At 44.1% G+C, this 25,701-nt stretch overlaps 2 protein-coding genes across 2 annotated transcripts in view; both read left to right on the top strand.

Moving 5' to 3' along the window:
- The window catches only part of LOC125022655 (zinc finger protein 37-like), a 144,383-nt gene that overhangs the window by 14,259 nt on the left and 104,423 nt on the right, over positions 1–25,701 (top strand). The window lies entirely within an intron of this gene.
- The window catches only part of aatkb (apoptosis-associated tyrosine kinase b), a 45,915-nt gene continuing 23,490 nt past the window's right edge, over positions 3,277–25,701 (top strand). Inside the window, exon 1 of the mRNA XM_047609489.1 lies at positions 3,277–3,918. Within this exon, the coding sequence (XP_047465445.1) occupies positions 3,837–3,918 (82 nt within the window). The 5' untranslated portion in view covers positions 3,277–3,836. The remainder of the gene's footprint in view (positions 3,919–25,701) is intronic.

Raw genomic sequence — 25,701 nt, 5'->3', positions numbered from 1 at the left:
CGAAAGAAATAAAAACCTACAGCCAGAAACCGTCGTCCACATTTATGGCGTCTCCTTTGATGTGCGGTGAGTGGAAAGCTCCGTCTCCTCACACCAGAAACCCACCTTATCCTCTCCTTTCTGTTTCCAGGGAAACGGCAGCGTGCGACTCAGCGTCTCTGAGAGGACGAGAGGACGAGACGAGACGGAGAAACGAGAGGAGCCATCACACGTCAGACATGTAAAACATCATCCGTCTTCGTTCCTTTGCTCTCACTGTCACCAAGTAACACTCACCCGTAGATGAAAAGAAGAAAACAACAAACCCAACAAACACCTGTTCACCTCATGGCCTTAGTCATAGACCTCCTCCTCCTCCTCCTCCTCCTCCTCCTCCTCCTCCTCCTCCTCCTTCTTCTTCTTCTTCTTCTTCTTCTTCTTCTTCTTCTTCTTCTTCTTCTTCTTCTTCTTCTTCTTCTTCTTCTTCTTCTTCTCGTTTAAACCGTAAAGATCAATATAAGTAATAGAAGACAACAAGGCTTGTTATGAATCACTTTCTGACTCAGTGTCCTTTTCCTTTGAGACGACAGGGACAACTTCAGGTAAATGGATTTGACCTGGACGAGGAGGAGGAGGAGGAGGAGGAGGAGGAGGAGGAGGAGGAGAGGAGGAGAGGAGGAGAGGAGGAGGAGGAGGAGGAGGGATGAAGGATGAAGGATGAAGGTAAGTCAGAATCAGCCTGAGGGGAAACAGTTTTAATGTTAAAGCACCAGAATGAGTCAGAATCAGTTATTTAAGCTCCGCCCATCGTCTTTATACATCCAGGATCCAGGTGTTTTAATCAGACCTCAGCATTTACATCAGGCTCAAAGGATGATTTGTCCATCAAGGTGCGGGTCTGTTAGATAATATAAAAAATCAAACAGAATCATGTTCCTCTTTAAATACAGTTAAGACTAAGACAATTAAATCCCCACAGATGTTTTAGTCGCCTTCGTGTTATTGTGTTTTGAAATGATTTCTTTCTTTTAGTTATTGTTAAATGACGGTTTATATCTGTGTGTATGAGACGAAGATATGCACATGTGTGTTTGTGCGTGTGTGTGTGTTTGTGCGTGTGTGTGTGTGTGTGTGTGTGTTTATAGGTTTCAGCTTAAACGTCCTTTGGGCTTTTTGATATTTCCTGCTCATTTTTGAACTGTTTCTTTTTCAGCTCTTTCTTTATGAGTGTAGTGACACAAACAAACAAACAAACAAATAAATAAATAATAAATGCACAGAGTAAAGCGATGAAATCTAGATTCTTGACCTCATATTGTAGCGTCTCCCACAAAAGAAGAAGCTCTCAGATCTACTATAACTAATATCTCTCACATGGTGCATTCACTGACATCAAGGACAAAACCATAAACACAGCAACAACGTCACAATGTCAACCAAAAGGCAGCGTTACTAAATGAGTTTATCAGTACTTTGTTTAGTCTTCAGTATAAATCAGAACCATCAGGATCATTTCCTCGTCCTCCACATCACGTTGTTCTTTCTCTGAAGCTGAAGCTCTGATAACTTTATCAAACAGCAGAAATAAGAATAAACTGATAAAATCTGCCCCTTCACCCCAAGAATCAATTTACAAAGAACAACAACAGGATAAGCAGCAAAATAACGATGATAATGAAATAAAATGAAATAAAACAGCTGTTGGCCGACACTGAAAGACACGCTTCATTTTAGTTCTCAAGATACAATCACAACAACAAACTCAACACAAAGACCTTTCACGACGACACAATGGGTATAACAGCAACACAAACATCTTTCATTATAGTTCCTGAACATACTGGCTCTGGTTTCTTTGTTCAGATTGTTACATAAACTAAACAAATCTTCTCTGAATGTTGATCAGTAACGTTTTTTTATTTTTAATTTGCAGAATAATGTAATCTACTAATTCTTGAAATTTTAACAGTTTTAACTGAAGAAATAATGGATTTGTTGGATCTCTATATTGTTTTCTACTAATTATTCTCTTGCCTCATCATTCATCTCCCCAGACTTCAGCACAATGAGTCAGATATGGAACAGGTGAATCCAACTGAATCCAACAACTTGTTATTTTTTAACCGTGTTCCAACTTTAATTCCTCCAGAACTAAACCACTTAGAGAGATTCTGACTTTTGTGACAGAAACTTCAGAGTCTTTTCTTTAAAAAGAGACTTAGACCATGAATGAGCTCCGTCATGTTCATGAACAGCGTTCAGTTACTTTGGATACATATATAAATAGGAGTTTTGGTGTTTGTTTGTTGTTTGTTTGTTTTTTTGCAAAAGCTGGATGAGATGAACTGATGAGAGGTTAAAACATATTTTAATGTGTGCGAGTTCTTTAAAATCTACAGAACAAAACAAGGAAAACCAGCACAGTTTGATTTCTTTTATGACTTTGATGCTTCAGTAGTAGATTTTGCAGCTGCTGCTTCAGTAGAACTTGTGAATGACTTGAGTTGTTTGAGGTGGTGGAACATTTGTTGTGATGAAGGTTCTTCCGTGGACGCAGTGACGGGCGCTTGCTGCAGGCTGGGAGGTAATCACATTAGTCCGGAAACAGGAGTACGGACGGGATGCAAAGTTTCTGACTCAGTGTTTCACTGCGCTCAGAACCAATGTTGTCTAATGTTTAAAAATGCATGAGCCGTTACACAACTGTTCATCCACACAACAGCAGCAGTGAATGAAGCCTGGAGCAGAGCAGGGTGAAAAATGACTCTCTTACTGAGGTGCTGGGGAGGTAAAGGTGACTCCCAGGGATCCGACCTGATGGCGAGAGGAGAGGACGGAGAACAGGAAGCGGAGGGAGGATTGGGAGAGGGTGAATGTTGTCAGGTGGGGGAGGGGGCCTCATCTAACATGTATGAACAGTGGGATTAGAGTGAGCAGAGCCAAGTCCTGCCGCGTGCCTTTCCCCGTGTTACATCACAGTCTGTTCATGGGAGATTTACACATATATAAATACATATAAATATAAATACACACACGTCTGTTCTTATGTAACTGAGGCAGAAGCAGCTTCAGCCTCGAGGTTGTGGATAGAAAACGGTTCATTTTTCTGCCCGTGTGCTGCTCCACATCCCTTCACCCCATCCAGAGTACAGTATATTTCAGTCAGCTGAACCTGCTCAGGCAGCACAGTAGCCTATCCCCAGCCTCCTCCTCCTCCTCCTCCTCCTCCTCCTCATGCGCCCTCCTCCCTGCAGACAGGGCGCAAAAACGCTCCATAAATTCTATTTGTGCGCATTACTGAGGAAGATGGCGCTGTGGCTGTCAGCACCTCGGACAGCTCCGGCGGCTCTGAGGCTTTGACTCTTTTCATTTTATTTGATTTGATTTGATTTATTATTTTGTTCTGGTTTTGCAGAAGTGTTTGGTCTCAGTCGGATGATGTGACTGCATCCAAGTGCAGCTGGAAGCTGAGCTCTATTCCCTGCAGCCCGCACCCCCCTCAAAAAAAAAAAAAAAAAAAAAAAAAAAAGGCATATAAATAAATGAAAGAAGGTTAAAAATCCAACTTGAGCCCGGACTCAGTCTCCTCCTCTGCAGCGACATTCTAGAGGCAGGAGTTCAGGAGGAGAATTAGTCAGAATAAATCAAAATCTCGGCCTGCGGTGACTTCTTCTTCTTCTTCGCGGCGCATCTGTCCTGACCGCACCGAGGCGAGGAGGAGGGATGGAAGGAGAGTCCTCGTCGAACCAGCCGGGGTCGCTTCGGAACGGAGACATGAAGCCTCGTTGGTGAAATAGTGCCGCACCAGCCCGAGCTCCGCCGCTTTTTCTTTCGGTTTTGTGACACCGGCTGTGAAGATGCTGCCGCTGCTGCTGCTGGTGATGATGTCTTCGGTTGTTTTCAGCCCCGGATCTGCCCTCAGCTCCCATTTCAGCTCAGGTGAGGCGACATTCCGCCGTGAGCCGCCTCTGTGCTGCTGTCCGGGGGTTTTCTCCGCACTTAATCCGAACCGAGTCATTCATTTGTTAAAAAGGGGGAAAAAAAAAAAAAACACTTGTTCGCTTGTGTTGTATGAGACTGAGCCCGTGTAGGAATGATGTAATGCCTCTCATCTCCATTTTCTGTTTGCGTGCGTGTGTGTGTGGCTGCATGTGTGAGGAAAGACCAAAGCAAAGAACATGATTTCTGTTTATTTATTCCAGCTGAGGGCTCTGTTTCAGTATTTCTCCAGAGATGAGGTCAGGCAGGGGAGCAGGTGAAAGGCAGAGAGACGGCACAAATCAGCATTGAAGCATCAGTATCATATATAATATATAATATATAATATATAAATCATGATCCAGGACATATGTGTGAAATGTTCTCTGCTCTGGATCCTATAAATGCTCCTCAGGTAGTTTGGAGTCAATGAATTTAACTGAGCTACACAAACTCAAACACTCAGTCCGGTTGAGTTGAGTCCTCGGAGGGAGGAGGTGAAGAGTCGTGTGGCCGTGACCTCCTCCTCAGGTGTGAGGAGGTGCTCCTCTGGCTGGAGGAGGAGGTGATGCTTATTCTGTCCCATGTTAGTGCGAAGGAAGAGGAGAATCTCGCTCGCTCCACGATGGAACAGTCAGTGGAGACGAAAAGCTTGTTGTTGTTTTATTTTTGTGATGCAGGGGAAGCTGCTACTGGCCCTGTCATTCAGGTGGTTTCTATGGCAACCGAAAGGTGCAGCAGTCCAACAGTGGACCCCCACCCCCCCAGCACTAAAGCACTCTCCCTATTTTATTTTATTCATTGTTTTAGAGGGAACTTAAAACACACACACGTTGGTTTATTCTGCTTCCTCTTCTTCTTGCATCGGCTTCATCAGTTTCATAAAACCTCCCCCCTCCTGCTCTTTTCTTGACACATTAATTGAACTGCATAAACCCCCCCTCCACCACCTCCACCACCTCCACCACCTCCTCCACCACCTCCACTCCAGCATCTCAGTCTCTGCAGCAGTTTGGTTTTTGCACCTAATGACCAGATGAGAAAACTACCTTTTTCTTTTTCTTTTCTTTTTTTAACTCTCATTTATTTTCTGGTGTCTCCCATTTTGCTGCAGAGTCTGAACCAGACTCCGTTCGTCTTTTCTGTTCTGATGTGATGAATGTAAGGTGGATGGGTTCACGTCCAGGAGTTAATAGCTGAGTTGTCGGTGCTGATGTTGAGGTAGTGCCGCTACATGTTGAGGTTATAAATAGTCGGTGGTCGTCATGGAGCTGACCATGGTGCTGGAATCACTGTGACGTACACGTCAGGCTTTGATGTGGAATCAATGCTGAAGGAAAATGAATTGTGATGTGGATAATATTATATATATATTTATATTTTTTCAGGAAACACTCATTAATTAGCTGGTGTGAAGACGTGAGGGTTGTGAGCCAACTGAGAAACTGGATGAGCGTTGATCTGAGTGTAAATATTTAAGATTCTGCACCATTTTCTTATCCAGTTATTGGATGATCAGGAAGTTTTTATGGTTTTGTTTAAGGATTCAGATTTAGTTCAGTTCAACCCAATCTGACCCCGAGGGGCCAATAGAACATTAACCTATAAATTATTCCACATATTTCAGTGCATTATGGCAAAGTTAACATCTGAGATTCAGTGACGTGTTTCTTTACTAAAACAGGACAAACAGGGGCCAAAGTTATTAGAAACATATGTAATTTTCACACTTTCCATTTCCGTCCCATGGGCCAGATTGAGCTGGTTTTGAGGTTTGTCTCCGTGGTCGCGTTGAAACAGAAATAAAGTGGTTCTCAGTTGCTGGTTTAGCCGTTTGGTCAGATGAATCGTGAACTACAGACGATGGAAACGCTGGGAGGAAAGCACCAGAGCGGCCTAATGGAGCCGGTTGTGAAAACGAAACAGACAAAGTGAAAGAGCGACGGGTCTGGGACGTTCCTCGCTGCTGCGTAAAGGGGGCGGTCGTGATGAGGATGAGCTCAGAGCCCGGCAGAGAGGCAGGGCCGGGTGGTTTTCCTGGCAGCGCTGGCTGCGTTCCCAGGCCCCAGGTTATCCATTTCACATTTCTCAGTGGGCTCCTGGCTGCGCATACAGCAACTCGCTCTAATTATATGGACACAAAGCAGAAGGGGGAGCAGGACATGCTGCTGCGTCTGAAAGCCCAGCGGACCGTCCTCTCTCCAGGATAAACTACCGGGTTCGGGCAGGGATCCGGAGGAGCAGGTAAACCCGGGGGAGGGGGCGGGTGTTGATCTTCAGAACACTAGGTTAAACCAAAATACAGAGATTGAAAGTAGACAACATGGAGGATGTGACTATTTACTGGATTCACACCATGTAGAGCAATTAAACAACCTCTAAAAAACGTCCTCCACAGAACGACTGTCCAACGGTCCAGTGCTGATCTGAGGCATGTTATGGGGGTTTTAGGTTGCGATCATCCACCAGCAGCCGTTGTTGTTTTTCTGTTTTCTCTCCCCGGCTCAGAACATAACATCATTACATCATTCCAGGGCTGAAAGGCCGACAGCGTCTTGAGTGAAGCTGCTGCTGCTGCTGCTGCAGACGCGCCTCTGATTGCTAATAGCTTCACCACTCAGAGCGTCGTCGTGTGCGTTTGCCTTCAAGGGCCCTAAATAATAATCACCTCTGATTGCATCAAAACTAGTTTTTCTAGAAGGAAACAAACCGGCTCCACCTCGGCTGGATTCATTTCCAGGGCTGGCAGCAGACAGAAAGAAAACATCAGATAATGTTTTCACGGCTTAATGCAACACAAAGAATCATCCGTCAGCGCAGAAACGCACAAATCTGCAGTGTCTCTGAATTTAAAGGCTTTGATCAGCGTCCAGTTTTATCAGAACATGCACGGATTAAAATACCATTTATTATTTACTTCCTGGTTTAAACCAGGGACTGCTGAGTCACTGAAACGTCTCTAATTAGTGAAAACATCCGTAACGAAGAGAAATAACTGGATGTTTGACATTGATGGAAGCAGAATAAGTCCAGACACACAAAGGGACATTTAACAAAATGATAATCACGCGTTTATTGATTGTCGGTGGAAGTGCTCTCCCTGTTTGAACAGACGCTCTCTGGCTTCTCCTTCACCAGACCGAGGTTGTGTGTCGTTCGGTGTTTGTGTGCGAGAGGTTTGGATCCTGAAAGTATCAAGAAGGACGAAGCAGATTGTTGCCAGAAATAAAATGACCTTTCGGTGAATATCGCTCTGTCAGGACCAAGGTTTAAACTTTATTTTTGATGCTTTATATTTTTACACATTTATATAGTTTTAAATAGAAATATTCATCTGGATCATATTAATATTCCCATAGACACTGACCCTTTGAACAGAGACGTCCCAATTATCACGTGATGGATGGGAAACTGAAATAACAGATGAGCAGCTGATCTATTTTGAATTTAAGTGACGCTACAAATAGTCAGAATGATGTCGTGTGAAGTGAGTCACCTTGTGGGAGAACAAAGAGACGTAATCAGAGACGATGGCGTTAGCAGGGTTAGCTACCGACCCAAACCGTCTTCCAACAGACTAATCGTCCACTCTGCCTGAGCTCAGTCCTCCTGATCTGTCCCACTACGTCTCAAACAGAGCGTCCTCTGGGATTAGGATCGACTACTAACCAGCCAGCCAGCGTTTGGTTGTGCTGCAGCTAACGAGTAAAACAGTAATTTCCTGGTGCATCATAGTCTCAGGATCCGTCTGAAACCATTTGACTTTGAGGAAGCATGGAACCGTTGAGTGTGTCCACGGTTCATGTAAATCCTTGGACACGTCTCCTCCCAAACCAAATGTCCTCAGCTGCAATGAGCCTGTTTTAAGTTTGACATCCACTGTTGTTCCGCCGTCCGTCCTGGCGTCCGTACGTCGCTGGAGAGGAACAGGAAGTCACGTGCAAAGGGTCAATAGACGCCGACACCAACGCCTGAGTGATAATAGTGACACAGTGAGGACGGGATTAATGCCTCACATGTACTTAGCTCCTCCTGATTTAACGTTCACGTCTCCGCAAACTTTTTTAAGCTCTGTTCGGTTTATCTAAATTTTGCAAATTTGAATTAATCCCAAACCCGTCACAGACTGATGGGAGTTACTTTCTACCATCCTCTGGTTTCTGATGCAGCGTCTCTGCAGACGAAGGTTTTATCGCCTCTTATTTCCATGTTTCCACTGACTAACGGGCTGGATGATGGAGCGTGACACCTGTTTAAATCAGCCGTGCCCCGTCCTCCGTCTCCGTCTCTGCGTCTCCGTCTGATGATGAGGCCTGTTTCCGCATCACGTTTGATCAGAGAGGCTGTTGCGTTGCGTTGACTGAGGACATGGCAGCTCTGATGGGTTCGTTGCCCTCAGAGTCAGAAGAAACAGAAGAACAGAAGAGAACGTAGAAAGGAGAAAGTTTTCTGCAGCCCTGAAATCAAAGAAGGAAATGAGTCAGAGAAGAGAAAGTTTTTTCTTTGTTGCAAACAATTATTTGCATACGTTGCATTTCAGTAAAGTGTAGTAGTTAGTGGCACTGACAGTGATTGAATCAATATTATGAATTAATATTTCAGTATCTTGTGCTGTTAATGACAAAAAAACACATTAACAGAAAGAGTTTTTCAATTATAAATCTAAATACTATAACATCTAATTCTTGTTCTCAACTAATTACTATATAATGTTGACTTCTGTTTAAAGTCATGGTTCATAGACGACGTTTATACCAAAGTATGTGACATAAAATCAAAAAGCAGCTCCGTAGTGTTTCAGTCCCTTCGTTGTAAAACCTTTTTTTTTTTTAGCGCTTCACTCGTTTCTCGTGACTTTTTCTGGTGCTTTGCTGCTTTTCTTGGCAGGTCGTCTCCACCAGCTGTCGATGAGCAGAACGGCGTGAAAACGTTGGGATGAATGTGTTCTTGTTTGTGTGTGATGGATACGAGCTGGAAAATGTCAGTGGTTCCCATCTGAGCGGCGACGCTGTAAAGCTGAAGCTTCACGATGCGTTCGTCCCTTCGACGCCGACGTCCCCGGATGAGACATGAAAGAGCGAAGCTGTTATTTCAGCTCGGCCTTTGTGTGTCTGTGTGATTGTGAGCGTGGGAATAGCTCCGTTTACCGGTTTCCTTTTAACCTCTCGGCTCGAGCTTTAATGGCAGATCGATCGGCTCCGTTAGAGAATCATCCAGTTATCATCTCTGCTCTGTTTGCTGTCGACTGGACTCCAGGACGGAGAAGAGTCAACAGATGAGGGGAGACTCCCTGATTCAATCAATACGACGTGAACTCATCTGAATCCTTCTTCCTGTCCTCCCTCAACTTCCCCGTCGTTCTTCTCTCTGACCAGCGCTGAGTTCTCTCCGTTCTCTTTAAACCTCTAGAACGTCCCTCTCTCCGTGGACTGTGCTCCGTCTCTGAAGCGTCTCAGCAGGATCTTAGTCGTCCCGTTGAGCCTGTGATATACATGGATTTATCATCTGGCTGTGAAATGGGAGGAGGTGCAGGAGTGGGTCCTGGGGCAGAGAGACAGAGGGAGGTGTCCTCAGTGAAGGAATGAGTTAGCGATGTAGTAATAAATACTGAAAACACTGGAGCTACCAGGTCCTTTTCTTCATGTTTTTTCCAGATCATTGAAAGAAAAGAGGTCGTATTTGAAAACAGAACCATGAGTCAGTGGTTCTCCGGCATTATTCAAAACTCGTCTTAATACGAGCGTCATGACTCCACTGCTGCTGACGCTTTACATCCCAGAGGAAACAGGCTGAAGCGCCTACAGCTAGCTAGCCCTTCACAGGACGGGTTAGACATTAGCTAGCTGCTACTGCCACCACACATTAAGTTATGGCTAGCTAATGCATAGCTGTAATGCTAACATTAAGTTGTGGCTAGCTGATGCATAGCTGTAATGCTAACATTAAGTTGTGGCTAGCTGATGCATAGCTGTAATGCTAACATTAAGTTATGGCTAGCTAATGCATAGCTGTAATGCTAACATTAAGTTATGGCTAATTAATGCATAGCTGTAATGCTAACATCATAGCTATGTCTTGTCTTTTGACCAGGGGACGTTTTCAGCTCCAAGATGAAATGAAGAAGCAGAAACCGTTACGGTTCCATTTACTTTGACGTATTTATTCATATTTAAACATATTTAATCTGCTGCTGTAGTAACTGAGTCTGTGCAGAACATTTTTTTTCTCTCATTCATAAAACACTAATATCAGAGACATTTTTGGATCATCAAAGACGGGGACTGTCCCCAGAAATCAGGGACATCTGGTGACTCTGTGTTATGAGGCACTGTTAGCATTCAGTAACCAGACTGTTATATGTTCTAGACCAGCACCTGTACGGGGGACGCTCTGTTTGGGACATAGTGGGACAGAGTGGACGATTAGTTTAGTTTATTAGATTAATAAGATGGCGGTTAATAGGAAGCTTCAATAGACTGATGAGATGATGAGTCCAGTTATTGATGCTTCATCGTTCCTCTGGTGGTTTATGGGGCAGCAGCAGCTTCATGAACCAATCACAGCTCTGAGTTGTGTTTGAGGAAATGCTCCATGATGAAATATGTCATTGATAAACGTCGTTTTAGGATTCAACCAAACCTTATTTTTAACTGTGTTCCAGCTTTGATTCCTCCAGAACTAAACCACTAGTTCTAGATTCTGACTTTTCTGACAGAAACTTCAGAGTCTTGTCTTTAAAACGAGACCAAGACCATGAATGAGCTCCAACATGTTCATGAACAGCGTTCAGTTTATTTCTAAATCGACCCCACACTTGAAATGTCTCCTCTTTGTTCCCTAAATGTGAGTCAGTGATTTAAATAAAGTTTAAGCTACGAGAGAAAAAGGTAAAGAGGTGAAAAGTTCCACATTGGTTCAGCTGATGGTCTCTAAATTCAGAAACTGCTCCACCTCAGAGCCTCTGGCCTCCCTTGCGTCCAGCATCGAGTGCCTCTGTGAGTCGTTTTCTTGTTGTTTTTGTTCCCTGAGTGGATCCACTTTTTGACACATGTCCGGTGTCCGTCCGTCCGTCCGTCCATTCGTCCGTCCACGCAGCCTCGCATGCATCCGCAGCTACAACACAACATGCTCGGCCTCTCCGTCTCCATGGCGACGCGTCTCCCAGGCTCCGTGTTGTCATCCTTCACAGGCTGATTAAGCTCCTTCAGAAAAGCCCCAGGTCCAGGTCCAGGTCCAGGTCCAGGTCCAGGTCCAGGTCTAGGTCTGAGCAGGTCTGAGGTTAAACCAGCCTCATGCTTTCTGCTTTTAATTTGCACGTGAAGCTGCTGCTGCAGCCGGAGGAGTCTGACTCTGCATGTGATGCTGATGAGGATGATGATGATGAGGATGAAGATGAGGATGATGATGATGACAGTGAGGGGTGAGGCAGGCCCTCGTTCCCTCATGGCTTCATTACCCTCTTCATAACGCGCTGTAGCCGGCGGCCTTACGCCTCCAAGGGAGTTTCATACACTGAATTATTTTGTGTTTGTCAGAGTCACAGAACGAGTGAGAACAGTCTAAATAAAGAGGCTGTGTGTGTAGCTGCTGTGTGGGTGGATGAGCTCAGGAACAACCCCCCCCCCCCCCCCCCGGTCACAGATGAGCTCATCCAATATTTAGAACGTCAGTCAGGCCGGTCTGAATCGCCCTCAGCTTCATTTTACTCAAGTTCAGTTCACTTTAAGGGACAATGTGAAGATGTGAAGGGCTTTAAATGAAGAGCTGTTAGTGAGTCCTTCCTGACTGAAGTCTACAATAATGAGTCACTGCGGACACAATGCAAGATACAATGACACCATTCGGCAAAAAGAAACACAAACCGCATAGACTGTATATAAATATGGACGCCACATCTCCGCATCCCCTCATTGGTCAAACTGATGCAGTTTTCCCGGGGATAAAAGCGCTTCCATCTTGTGAGTTTATAGAGTTTGTAGAGTCTGATCAGTACGGTCCTAGGGCGGAGTCACGATGTTGAAGCCCCGCCCACACTACCTCCAGACTCGTTTTGGTTTTAAGTAATGCTGAAACCAGCTACAAGTAAAATGTTGGATTATACACTGAACTTATTTTAACGGTCCCTCTTTACAGAGCGGTTGCCACGGCAACTGGTGGTCATCGCTTCTATCTGGCGTCAAATAATAACCTAAAACAAATTGAAGAATTGACACTTGAACATTCATCAACATTATATTTACAACTTTAAATGACCGACTTTAACGTGTATTTTTAGTGTTTTAATCGCTACTTCCTTCGACTTCTCTTTAGAGGAGCAGTTCAGTCCATATTTATACAGGCTATGGTTCGAGAGTCACAAAAATGAAATGATTTTTATGAAACGGTCGTTAATGATTGTCACTGGTTTGTGCTGCTCTGTGGAAACTTCAGGGCAAATTAGGAGGAAACTGAACGTTATTGTTTCTGAGATATCTGAAAAACGTCTTCAGCTAATGATTCATTAATGTGGCTGCTCCCGACAAACTCTTCACAAACTTCTGCAGAGTCCTTGACCCTGAGTTACTCTGGGAGGAAGGAAGCATCAATTAATCATCAGGTCTTCTTTGTAGCGTAGCGCTGTAGCCCGTGTTTGAACCGCAGCGCCCAGCATGTGACTTAACATGTCCTGATGAAAGGACCGAGGCTCACATGTGAAAAGGAAGGAGGGAGTAGAAGAAGAAGAAGAAGAAGAAGCTCGGCCGATCACGTCCGTGTAAATCAGACATGCCAGTATTCCTGAGAGCATTCAGCCCCATTTCAAGTGCTGCTTATGTAAGAAACCAATTAAGTCGACAGAAAAGAGAAGACGCTTCACATCCAGGTTACACGAATCCTCATCTCTGCACAGGTAGCGCTAAACTCAGGTAGCATCTCTGGCTAAAAGCCCTTCAGATACATAATGTTCCCGACTACAAAGACATTCACACACAGTCGCACACTGGAGGGATGCAGCCAGATATACTAATAGTGTCTCCATGGTAACGGCGCTCCGAAAAAACCTCGCTCTGCACAGGGGGGAGGGGGCACTTCAGAGAGAATACCCGCTCCCTGTGATCATGCATAATCATGGAGGACGCATATCACAGCGTCTCTCATTAAGAGCTGAGAGGACAGAGCTTCATCACTGCTCTTCATCACTGCTCTTCATCACTGCTCTTCATCACTGCTCTTCATCGCTGCTCTTCATTACTGCTCTTCATCAGTGCTACTCATCGCTGCTCTTCATCACTGCTCTTCATCGCTGCTCTTCATCACTGTGCTTCATCACTGTGCTTCATCACCACTCTTCATCACTGCTCTTCATCACTGTGCTTCATCACTGCTCTTCATGCTCTTCATCACTGCTCTTCATCACTGCTCTTCATGCTCTTCATCACTGCTCTTCATCGCTGCTCTTCATCGCTGCTCTTCATCACTGCTCTTCATGCTCTTCATCACTGTGCTTCATCACTGCTCTTCATGCTCTTCATCACTGCTCTTCATCACTGCTCTTCATGCTCTTCATCACTGCTCTTCATCGCTGCTCTTCATCGCTGCTCTTCATCTCTGCTCTTCATAGCTGCTCTTCATCATTGCTCTTCATCACTGCTCTTCATCACTGCTCTTCATCGCTGCTCTTCATAGCCGCTCCTTTTCACTGCTCTTCATCACTGCTCTTCATCGCTGCTCTTCATCTCTGCTCTTCATCGCTGCTCTTCATCAGTGCTCCTTATCACTGCTCTTCATCAGTGCTCCTCATCACTGCTCTTCATCGCTGCTCTTCATCACTGCTCTTCATCACTGCTCTTCATGCTCTTCATCACTGCTCTTCATCGCTGCTCCTCATTGCTGCTCTTCATCACTGCTCTTCATCACTGCTCTTCATGCTCTTCATCACTGCTCTTCATCGCTGCTCTTCATCGCTGCTCTTCATCACTGCTCTTCACGCTCTTCATCGCTGCTCTTCATCACGTCGGCCTTTTTGAAAACATTCCTTACGTCCCGGCTGAGACAGGGAACATGCCAACAGGGTCGTGGGTTCTGCAGAAGTCGATGTTTTAACGTCAGAGCAAAGACGATAAACTGTGAGACGTGAACAAATTAGTTTAAAGACGTTACTGGTCATGACACCAGAAAGACACCAGTTTAGTTTTTGGACAGTGGTGTGGTGGTGGTTAGCGTCGATGCCTCACAGCAAGAAGGTTTGAATGGTAGCAGCATCAAATTTTATTTGTGTAGCCCTCTACAATAACGAAAGACACCCAAAGTGCCTCACAACAAAGCCATAAAACAATTCATAAAATCATAAAATAATATTCCCAAAAACATAAAAAACAATCCAGCAAACATAAAACAATAGACAAAAATATAAAAAACATAAAATAAGAACATAAAAACATAAAAACATTACAGAAAAAATAAAACCAATACACAAAAACATAAAAAACTATCCAGCCAACATAACCTACTCATAAAAGGCTGAGTGGCTGAATGAACTGTTGCCATGTTTCCAGTTCCCCCCATGATTTTTATGATTTTACTGGATCATGTGACGTCACCGTTGTGAATATAAACAGTGTGTGTTACGTTACGGCCTCGGTCCCGTCTGAGCGCGTGCAGAGAGAAATTCATTCTGCTCCAGCAGCTTCTCGAGATTCATCCACACAGACAAACAGAGACAGAGAAACAGGAATCTGTGAGCGACGCTGGGAGAAGCAAAGAGGCCACAACAGTCTGGAAGCTTTTTTTAGGAGGAGGCCGAGCAGAGAGGAGCATGTCAGAGATTAAAGGCGTAAATGGAGGAGAGGAAGAACTCAGCTCCACACTGTGATCTGTGATGGTTTGTGTTTCCTCTGCTCCATTAAGCCTCAGCGTCTGAGCTGATTCATCCCGATAAGAGGCCTGAGCAGCGGGACACGTCCTCCCTGAACCGGCTGATGTTCCCACATGTCTCCAACGTTTTTCTCCACTTCGTCTTAACCGCGAAGCTAAACGTGAACCGAACCCTCGGTCTTCTCCTCTCCCTCAGTCTTTACCGAGCCTGGATAAACGTGAGGCTTCCACCGACGTTACACTGAATAATATTCAATCATTTAACATCTTGACTGAGTGTTTACAGACCTGGAGGAGGCCTGTGCACATATGGCTGCTCCCACATTTACAAATACGACGCTCAGTGGAAAACAAGGACCGACTTCTTTATACTGTCTGTAATTTATTCACTTTGATGAAATGTTTGCTTCAGGTTTTAGTAATATTTAGAATAAACTATGGATTTTAATGGAAAGAAATGATTAAAAATAGTAAATATTGAGACTTGATGTTTATTAGCTCTAAATCTGAGTTTTATTATCCTGCATTTACTTAAAATAGCTGAGAGAGTTTTTGTTATGGAGGCCGTGGTTTGTAGCACCACTCAGTCGTGTTGTGTTGCTGTTCCTATTATTTTGACATAGTTCTCAGGCTTAAAAACAGAAACACTTGAACCCAGTTTAACAGCACCAGCTTTTTAAAACCTGTTTCAACATCAACTCAGCATTAAATGAACCATGAAGGAGGATTCAGAGCAGGACCGATGCACAGTCTTGTTCTCTCTAATACCTAATGAAGTGGCCAGTTTCATTTTATAGTAGCTCTTAACAATTAAACAATAATTTATTTTATGATCGTATTATTTTACTTCATTTATTTAGAAAACAGCATTTTCACAAGATAGAAATGTCACTGTTGCAGCAGCAATAAACAGACACTTACAACCAGTAACTGAACAACCACGTGTAAATATGCAATAAATAAATAAATAAATAAAATAAAATAAATAAATAAATAAAATAAAACTGTGTGGTGGAGAGGGTGGTCAGGGTTATCCGTGACTAATAACAGTTTGTAAATTAAATACTCTGACGTCTTGTATTATTTATGAAGCTATGCTTTACTTAACACATTCTGTGTAGCTGCATCGGTATCAGCCTGAATTTTATTCGGTATCGTATTGGAAAGGAAATCGGTGGCATCGAACGTCACTAGTGATCGGTCCACTAGGTGGCAGTGTGTTTCCTCCGTCCGGCTGCTGATTCTTCTTCTACACTCCTCTTTTCTAACTGATTGACCCATTACTCTATTCACAAATCTGCCACTTTAAGGAGCGTCGTTAAATTCAGTGTATGAACTGTTCATATTATTAGTCACGTCAGTAAAAGAAGAACGTCTCCGTATGTTCATCTCACGCTAAAACCGTCAGCCGAGTTCTTCGTTGTCTTCTTCCCGACACGTCTCCTGTAGCATTATTATCTGTGTCTGAGTCTAAAACTGTTAAGAAGTCAAATATGGTTGAACACATCGGTTTGTTGTCTGGGCCGAAGAGAAGAGCGCCACCTTCAGACTCACTAAGTGCATTTACATGCATGTGAAAAAAGCTAATTTTTGCCTTAATGGGACTCTAGCTGGACAACGTTAGTGCATGTAAACACGTTACTCCGATTAAAATCAGAGTTCTCTTTATCCGATGAAGACACCAGATAATATTGTATTATGTATACGCCTTAAAAAAAGACACATATCGCCCCCTAGTGTGGAGGAGGAGGAGGACACATTCCCGTCAGTTATTCTATTTTCTCCGCTGCTTGTAAACTGGGACGAGGACTGAAGTCAGAAAGTGAAATTTTGAGCATAGCTCCATTAAACTCTGCATGTAAACACACTGACTGAATGCTAATAATGCTAACACGCTAAACAGACAACAAAACAACAAAGGTGCAGCGTTGCACAACGTAAACACCGTCCAGTTGCCCCCTACTCCCACAATGCATTGGAGTCTCTGTCCTCCTATAATTAGCCTCTCGTTATCCGCATTAGCTTTTCTGTTTGTGTCTATTTGTGTCTCCCTCACAGATAAGACGCTGCTGCTGTAACTTCATGTTTATCGCTCCACTCTTCGCTGCTTTCCGTCTCCTCAGAAATCTGCCAAACATTTAAATCATCGACCTCAGAGTTTTCCATTAATATTCACGTCCATGTGTCGTCTTATCGGCCGACACAGCCGCATAAATCTGCCCTCCGCTGTGTCGCCTCTTTTACTCCGGGGGGTATTCAGATCCTCACAGCCGCCCATGACAAAGCGAAGCCGCAGAGAACAACACGGCTGCTGTTCGTCCCCACGCAGGATAAAATCACAAGGCTTCAGCTGTGTTCGCTGCGACGGGCCCACGCGCACGCATGCAGCAACGCATGAAGACGGAGGCAAACAAAGGAAGGACATTCAGGAGGGATCGCACGGCCGATTCTCTCAGCGTAGTGACCTTTAACGAATCACTCACACACACTGTCGGATGAAATGCCGAGGCCTGTGACTGAGTGTAAACATCCACGAGTCGCTCGTTTCTCTGTGTGCGTTTCAAGCTGAATTATTCACAAACAGAAGAGACGTTAAATCTAAACGCTGAGTTTTTTAACCTTATTCCAGTTTATTCAGGACGTATCCAAAGAAACTGAACGCTGTTCATGAACATGATGGAGCTCATTCATGGTCTCGGTCTCGTTTTAAAGACAAGACTCTGAAGTTTCTACCACAGCAGTCAGAATCTCTCTAAGTAGTTTTGTTCTGGAGGAATCAAAGATGGAACAGAGTTGTTTTGTAATAATGTGTTGGTTGAATCCTATCATGACTTTTATTAAGGAAACCAGAATAAAATGACATATTGCATAAAGCAGCATTTACTCAAACACCCCCTCAGTGTCCAGAGCTCTGATTGGTTCATAAAGATGCTGCTGTCACATAAACCAGAGGAACGATGGAGGGTTAAAAAGCTGCAACGGAGCAGAAACAAAAGCAGCGAAGCTACAAAACATTCCTTTAGAAGCAGAAGAAGAAGAAGAAGAGGAGGAAAATGGAAAGAAAGAGGAGGAGGATTTGAACAAATGCACAAGAAACAGAAATAAATATTATGTTATATCCACAGGAAGGATTATGAAGTTTAATTCATATTATTCATATTTATTGTCTTTGAAACGTTATTGACTGAGATTTTCCTCCAAAGCCGAGGTTGAATTTAATCGTAGAAAGTGAGAAAGTCTCAAAGTGTCAGTTAATTTCCAGCTGGAATAAAGTGGCCGGATATTTTCCTACTAACTCTGGTTTCTGCTGAACCTCAACCAGGGGGCGCTGTTTTACCGTAGACGCGTTTTACGGACACTAGTGATTAATTTCTCCCTCTGTCCAGTAAACTCCTCGTGCTCCATGTGTTCTGGCGTGAGGTGAACAAGAGTAATAGGAGGAGGACGTTTGAATGAGACGTGTGGACGTGGAAGGAGTCGCCATGGCAACCGGCAGATTTGATTTATTATTTATCGCTGCAGCCTCTTCTTTGAGTCAACGTTCGTTTAGTCTCTTTATTCCAGGTCCAGATTTAGAAACAGTTTCTTCATCACTAAACTCACAATAGTCTTGTGTTGTTGCGCCTCAAAGCTGCTGCTCCAGATCCGACTTTCACTGTTTGTGCATGTGAGAATATGCAGCGAGTGTCATCGTGCACCATCTCCAGCATTTCCAGTATTTATACAGTGACGATGAATAATCGATTCAAAAGAAAAGAAAAATGTCTGGTGTCACTCAAACCAGTGGTGCACTGGAAATGGAACAATGTGCAGAAATAATCCAGGTCCATGCACAGAAAAAAGCCTTTAACTTAACAGGCTGGAGTCATTAAAAAAAAGATGCCTGGACCTGGATTTTTTGATGCATTTTTCTGCAGGATTTTTCCGTCGTTCTCTTCTGTTCCGTAGAATGATGTGAAGAATGACCAGAGGCGCGGCTTTCTTGTCACTTTCTGCAAACGATTGACAGGTCGGTTTCGTGTTCGTCCGCTGACACAGATTGTTCATGAGCAGATCAGATTCACATGTGTTCGCCTCGCGTTTAAGCAGCCTCCCCTCCTCCACCCGTCTGTGTTTCCACCTGTCAGCTCTCCTCCACGGCTGTTTATTTTAAAAATGATGATTCTTCCCGGTGTCATCCCGCCCCCATCGCTCTCTGTCTGATAGTGTCAGCAGTAGCGTCGCATCGTAGCAGAGGACGGTGGAGAGGATGCAAAGATTTATTCTACCTCCACCAGAGGAGGTTGTGATGGAGCTGGAGCTTTGTCTCTGTCTTGGAGTTGAGCCTCCGGACACATTTGTACATATCTCAGTGTGAGAAGCTGCTATTGATCGTGGCCCCAGTCTGAGCCCTCTGCACGATTCCTCTCTGCATTCACGAGGGTGTATTAGGTGTAACGTGAATGGAATAAATATTTTCAGGGAGTCAAATCCCTAAAGGCCACTTACCCAGACAAGAGCAAGGAACCAAACGCTGCTTCTCACTGGGCTCTTCACATGATAATGAGACAACGTTTTAATTGGCTGATACTGCAGGTTGTGGAAAATGTGAATTTATATCTTTATACTGCATATTTACACTAAAGCAACCAGGCCGAACGTTTCTGTTCACAGTGACTTTCTGAAAAACCAGCATGAGTTCTGTTTATTCTGGGATGTATTTACTGCAGGATCACACTTTCATTTTATTGGTATGAACCATTTTCAGCTGAACATTAACGTCACCAGACCATCACTGAATAAATGTGAGCAAGAGAAAAGAAGGAAGGTTTAGTTTTAAGGTCGAGAGTCACGACTTCAGTTCAAAGGTAAAAGTAAAAAAATCCCAGTTTGTATTATTCACTTTTACTCTTTGGCTTATTTGTCATGATGATGTTAAATTTGATGTTGCTTCCAACACTTGCTTCTTTTGGCCTGTAGTGCACATATAAACTCACTGACGCATTAGTGATACGAGTGGACTTTTAATTTTAATAGAAATCCTCCTTCATGACTGTTTTGATGTAGAGGTGATGCAGAAACTGAGTCAGAAAGGTGGAGGAGGGAGTTTTTTATTCTGTTGGATTAAATACTAACGTGTTTCTGTCATTTAGCTAGAATATGTAACCTCTAACCTTAAGGCTCATCTTAACCCTAACCCTGACTAACATCTCAGTCACTTATTTTAAACTAAAGCTTAATATCAGGACCTTCATGATCTGGATTTATATCTGTACAAATGATCTGGTATTAAGGCCTTAACTTCTCCACGACACCCTGGACTAAACTACGTTTCCATAGTTGAACCCAGGAATCCTGACCACTAGAGACCAAATAGATTGTTTAATAAATTATATTTAATATCTCACAACCTGTGACTTTACTTCTATTTCTGTTAAAGAAAAAAAAACAAACGCGTGTCTCAGTAAGTGAACTCCAGAGGTCAAAGCTGTTCTCACAACCAGAGACGTCCATCGTCTCGTCCATCGTCTCGTCTCAGTCTGGATGTCAGTGGCCGTGTAAACATCACTCACTCTGACATCTGACTGTCAGCATCACATCAGCCTCAAGACTCCTGGAAGTAGATATCCTGATAAATCACTGGCTTCCACCACAGGCAGATTTAAATGTACGAGGCTTCACACAGACCGGGAGCTTTGGTTTAGTCTCAGGAGCACGCACACAATAAATAAATAAATAAATAAATAAATAAGGAATTAGAAAGGACAAAAGTAAAGATTTTCTCCAGAACAAGACATTTAAAACGCTTGTTTTTCTGCAGGAACATGAAATGAGCCGTTCATCCAGAGCCAGAGTTCACTCGTTTGATGTATGCGGACGACACTGACCTTTACAAGACGCTATAGGCCACATTTGCATTCAACACAAACTGCTCTTTGTGTCGCTCTGTCCTCCGTGTTGTTATCTTAAACACTGGTATATGTGTGCGTGTCTGTGTGTTAGTGCATTTTAGAATAAATATCTTTTTAATTTCCAGTCTCTCCCTCGTTCATCTTGAATCAGACGCTCGGCTCTGGTCAGTTTCCAGCCCTTCAGGTTCTCTCACCTTCGTGTCCTCTGAGCTTTAGATAGATCAGCTGTTCGTGGACGTTAGCCGGAGCTGATGAGGGGTGAAGGGTGTCAGCACTCCTCCCCTCAGTCGGTGGCTTTGGCTCAGACCGTGAACACTGTCCCTCTGAGCTACTGCACAGAGCTTCATCTGGACGGAGCAGTGACACGCTGAGGTCTGGAGAACTCACGCAACGATGCAAACATAAGAACTTTAACTTAAATGCTGAACTGTTGCTTTGAGGGATGATGACACGATGAACAGGAGGATGGACCGGCTCCATCCAGCCGACGGATTAGAGGAAACACCAGCAGCCTGTTATTACTTCGCTTTGTGTCCTGAAGTCTGAAGTGGATCTGTTCTTATCATGTGAGAGGGAGTCATGACCATCGAGTGGGGTGGAGTGGGGGTGGGACGGGGTCTGACCGCCCTGAGGTTCCCTCCGGTCCCTTCGTGTTAAAAAACTGAACCCAACATTTGTTTAGTGGAGACGCTGAAGAGTTCTGGTACGAGGAAAGGTCGTCTCACAGACTGCGACTGCTGTCAGAGCTACGAGCCAGAGTTCCCTCCCAGGAATACTCTGACATTTCAGGAAAACCGCAGACAGCTGATACACGTTTAACAGAAGATAAATCTGAAGCCTAAAATGAAACGATGAACCATCCTCTACGTCTCGTCTGGGTTATTTAGACACAGATACTGATGTTAATAAGAGATGATGCACAGTGGACATCCTGTAGCTGTGAGGGAGAGAGACGGCGACAGAAATCTGATAATCTTATCGCATGTTGGTTCCAATTCCTGACGAGGAAGAATCGTCCTCTCTTCCTTTAAGTTTAACCATGAGTGCATCTGTCCGTCTTAACCTCATCTGGCTCAGGTGAGGTTAACACAACCGACACTGGAACCAGACAAAGGATGACAAACCATTAAACACCAAATTAAAAAAACAACACAGCACCTCTTCCACTCAGCGGACTGGGGCGGTGCTTTTATTAAACCCCACAATCCACTCTAACATCCTGGTACCTGTGCACGTTTAGCTGTAGTGGAGATATCGTTCATTTGGTCCGACTACACACCTCCACGGTGCAGGTGCAGTCAGTCAGTACCATCAGGCCACTATTTAAGATCTGAGCGACCCAGGAAGTAACTCAGGTGTTGGTGAGGCTGTTGTGTCTCGTGCATTTCAATAAGTTCACGCTCTCACATCAAAAAATGATGAAACTCGCTGCACGTTGACTTTGAAATTAAAGAAGAAGATTAGTAATGTGTGAGTGGATGAGGAGAAGGCAGCGACCAATCAGCCAATCAGAAAATAGTGTTTTGTTGTTGCCAGGTGAAATAGGAGCGCCCTAACCACGCCTCCAACAGATGGGTGAAAATGTTTCCTCGTCGAAGGAGAACATCAAGTAGATGTGGTATCTGGTGATCACTTCATCCATTCATTTATTATTATTATTATCAATATTTACAATAGTTGCTTGAAAATAGTCTGACTCCAAAATAAATTCTGAGAGAAACTAGAGAGCCAGAGGGGAAATATCAAACCAGGGGTTGAATGCTCTTTGAGTTTTGGGAACCACACGCCCCCAGGACGAAGTTTGAATCTCTTAGTTTGGTGTTTCTTTAGTGAGTCAGAGCTGCAGAGGACGTGTGTGTTCACGGAGTCTTTATGAGCTGGTGCTGTGGTCGAATGCTCAGATTCTGCAGCTGAAGGACTCAAACATCTGTGGCGACTAACTCATGGAGATGCAAAGGTTTCCTGAGAGTTTCTTCTTCTGATCAAACTGGAAATCAGACTCTCGATGCTGCAGGTTCTGTCTCAGCGTTTCCTCTCTGTGCCTTCCTTCCTCGTGTCCTTCCTTCCTTCCTTCGTCTCGCTCCCTTTTCATCGTTTACTCATCGGGATGTGCCCCAGCTTTCTGCCTCGGAGGCTAAAAATGGCTTCCACCTCTGAGTAGCTAAAAAACAATGCAGCATCTCTGAGCCTTCGCTGTACTCTGGGTCTGTGTCTCTGTAATGAAGTTCTCTCTTTGTGAACCTTTAGTCTTTTTGGACGTGGGTTCATTACAGCTAAACAGAGGCAGCGTCCTCTCATTTAATCAGGATTAGCAGCATTGATTTTACACAGAGAGGGAAACAGCAGCGCTGTGTTTTGTGTTTCTCTGTCAGGATGAAGCTTTAGCTGCTGCTTTTACATTCAGTCTGACCTGAGACCTGTACGGCGGCGGCGTCACATGACTGCACCATATTTCAGACATCCTTCTCCTTCCTGCCCTCTCCTGCTTCCATTATCGCTCCGGGCGCTGCACCAGAAAACTCTGACTTTCTCCCTCAGACTCTTCCTCCACAGGATCCTTATTTAAAGCTCACACGAACTGAAGTGTCTGGTTTCATAGATCTGTAAATTCTGTGCGTAAAAGAAGATGTTTGGAGATAAACCTGGGAAATGAAGTATTAATTAGAGATTTTATTTTTCCTCTGCAGGTAACGAAGGAACACGTCGTCCAGTGCAGCTTTTTATTTAATTTTTTTTTTTATTTAGGACAGTAATGAAGTCAAATGCACGATGAGTAAAATTTATCAGACATCGGATACGAACACATCAGCCACGTTGAGATGAATGATGAGATAAATTATTAGGATGTGCACGCAGGCTCGCTGGAAGGAGTAACTCTGATCTATCACTTCTGTGTTAACGTGTCGGCCGTGAAACGCGCCTATTGTTAGTCTGAAGATTGAGTTAAGGATTCAGCAGAATGACACGTAACTACGTCCCAACATCACGTGGTTCCTCTAATATTTATATCTGCAGTCACACCGTCCCACTGGAGCGGCTGCAGTTTTAAATAAACCACAACACAGTTCGAGTTTCCCTCTCGTCTAATTATCCCCCTGACGAATAAAGAGTAATTAAAGCTCAGTCTTTTATCGTAACGTTTCAAGGCTTTATTTTTTTTTTTACCCCTTCCTCCCACTCATTTGTCTTTTTATACTCCCCGTTAGTGGGTCGCTGGTTAGGGTTAGGGTTAGGACTGGACTCGTAGGGTTCTCAGGGAGAAGAAATAAAGAAAGGTCTTCAAGAAAGTCCAGGTGTCTGTGAAGGTTCTCAGTCATCCAGGTTCCACAGCTGAAACTAAGGCAGCTGGAGTAAAGATGTTTCATCCAGGTGTTAAGTTTTAAAGGACCAATGAAAGTAAAACAAGCTCCTACAGCAGCTGGTTGTTCAGGGCTTTTAGAGCCACTCAAGACTCGGAGGAAATGTCTTCTAGAAACACTAAAGGCCTTAGTTGTGGCTTTGCTTTTTGGGTTCTACCTGGGGTTGGGTGGTAACATGGTTCATACCGAATACTGGTGTGTTTCTGTTCTGATCATCTGATCATTTATTTATTTATTTAAGAAGAAAAATCATTAGTGCAAAATAAAAAAGGAACAATGTAACAAAAATATAAATGTAACAATTTGAATGTATAGAAGAGAAACTGTAACAAAATTCATTCTGTCTCATCATGTTAGTATCGATCTGACACCGATACCAGCCTCGGTATCGATGCTATCGATATTTAGATCGATACTTGCAGCATCATGACTGAGTCTCTGAGAGGCTGGTGAAGATGGAAAGGTCAGAAAAATCAAGAAGCAGAACGAGAAGACGAGACGGTTCTAACACGGGGTCATGATAAACCTGTTTTACTACCAGTGTGAGATTATTCTACAGTATTTACTCATCATCACAGTGAAAAAGTCCTCAGTCAATCTACTGCATTAGTTCCTCTCTCAACCAGTAGGAACCGTTGTGGACATGAACTTTAAAAAATACCATGAAATACATTTTGACCATGACCTGAATGACTCAGAGGCCTCACAGACTCAACCACGGCTTTTATTCTGTTGCATTAGATTAAAAAAAAAAACGTGACTTTGACGCTCCACATCCCCCCAGGCCGCCAGCTAATCCTGTATTTAACTGTTAAATTTGCATGTGTTTTTGTTCTTGCACTCTGGCAGCAGCCGGCCTCCTGATACAGTGTTCTCTCCTCCGTCCAATTACACTAAGAGCCTGATAGTCGCTCAGAGCCAGTCGCAGCAGCTTTCAGAGGATCAGCACAAACTGGCAGCAGAGGCCACGCGGTGTGTGTTCAGTGTGTGTGTGTGTTCAGTGTGTGTGTGTTCAGTGTGTGTGTGTGTGCATGTGTGTGTGTGTGTGTGTGTTAGAGGCCCGGTGACACGGCTGCTGGCAGGAATCGCTGTGAGAGATTTGCAGCTGAAGGCGAATCCTGCACGGCTGTCCGTCCAATCCGTTTCCGTGGCAACCGTTTCTTCTTTTGCAAAAGCCACCACATGAAAAAATGTGCGAAGTAGGAACGCGATATTTATTTATGGAGAATGGACACGAGGAGGGGAGGAGGGAGGGGAGGGGGGGGGACATGCAGGGCAATGAAACAAGAACTGTGCAGAGGTGTGGATACCTCACAGCCAGGAGGTTCTGGGTTCTGATCCGTTCTGGGGGGAGTTTGCAGGTTCTTTCTCCAGGTTCTCCGGCTCCTCCCACCGTCCAAACACATCATTGATTCTAAATTGGCTGTAGGAGTGAGTGTCTTTCTGTTAAAAACAAAAAAAAAGAGGTGGCAGGTGATTCCAAAACAAGAACAGAAAACCCACAGGGAAACCTGAACACTGAAGGATTATAAAAAAAAATGTCAGGATGACGAAAGGATGAAGACACTCTGAGTAACAGGCAGGAAACCAAGGAAGGACTTAACAAAATAAAACAGGAAATCAGGCACCACACAGAACCACGA

Source organism: Mugil cephalus, chromosome 16 (assembly GCF_022458985.1).
Source record: "Mugil cephalus isolate CIBA_MC_2020 chromosome 16, CIBA_Mcephalus_1.1, whole genome shotgun sequence".
Lineage (NCBI taxonomy): Eukaryota > Metazoa > Chordata > Actinopteri > Mugiliformes > Mugilidae > Mugil > Mugil cephalus.
Note: the sequence above shows the minus strand (reverse complement) of the source record. Positions and strands in the feature narration are given on the sequence as shown.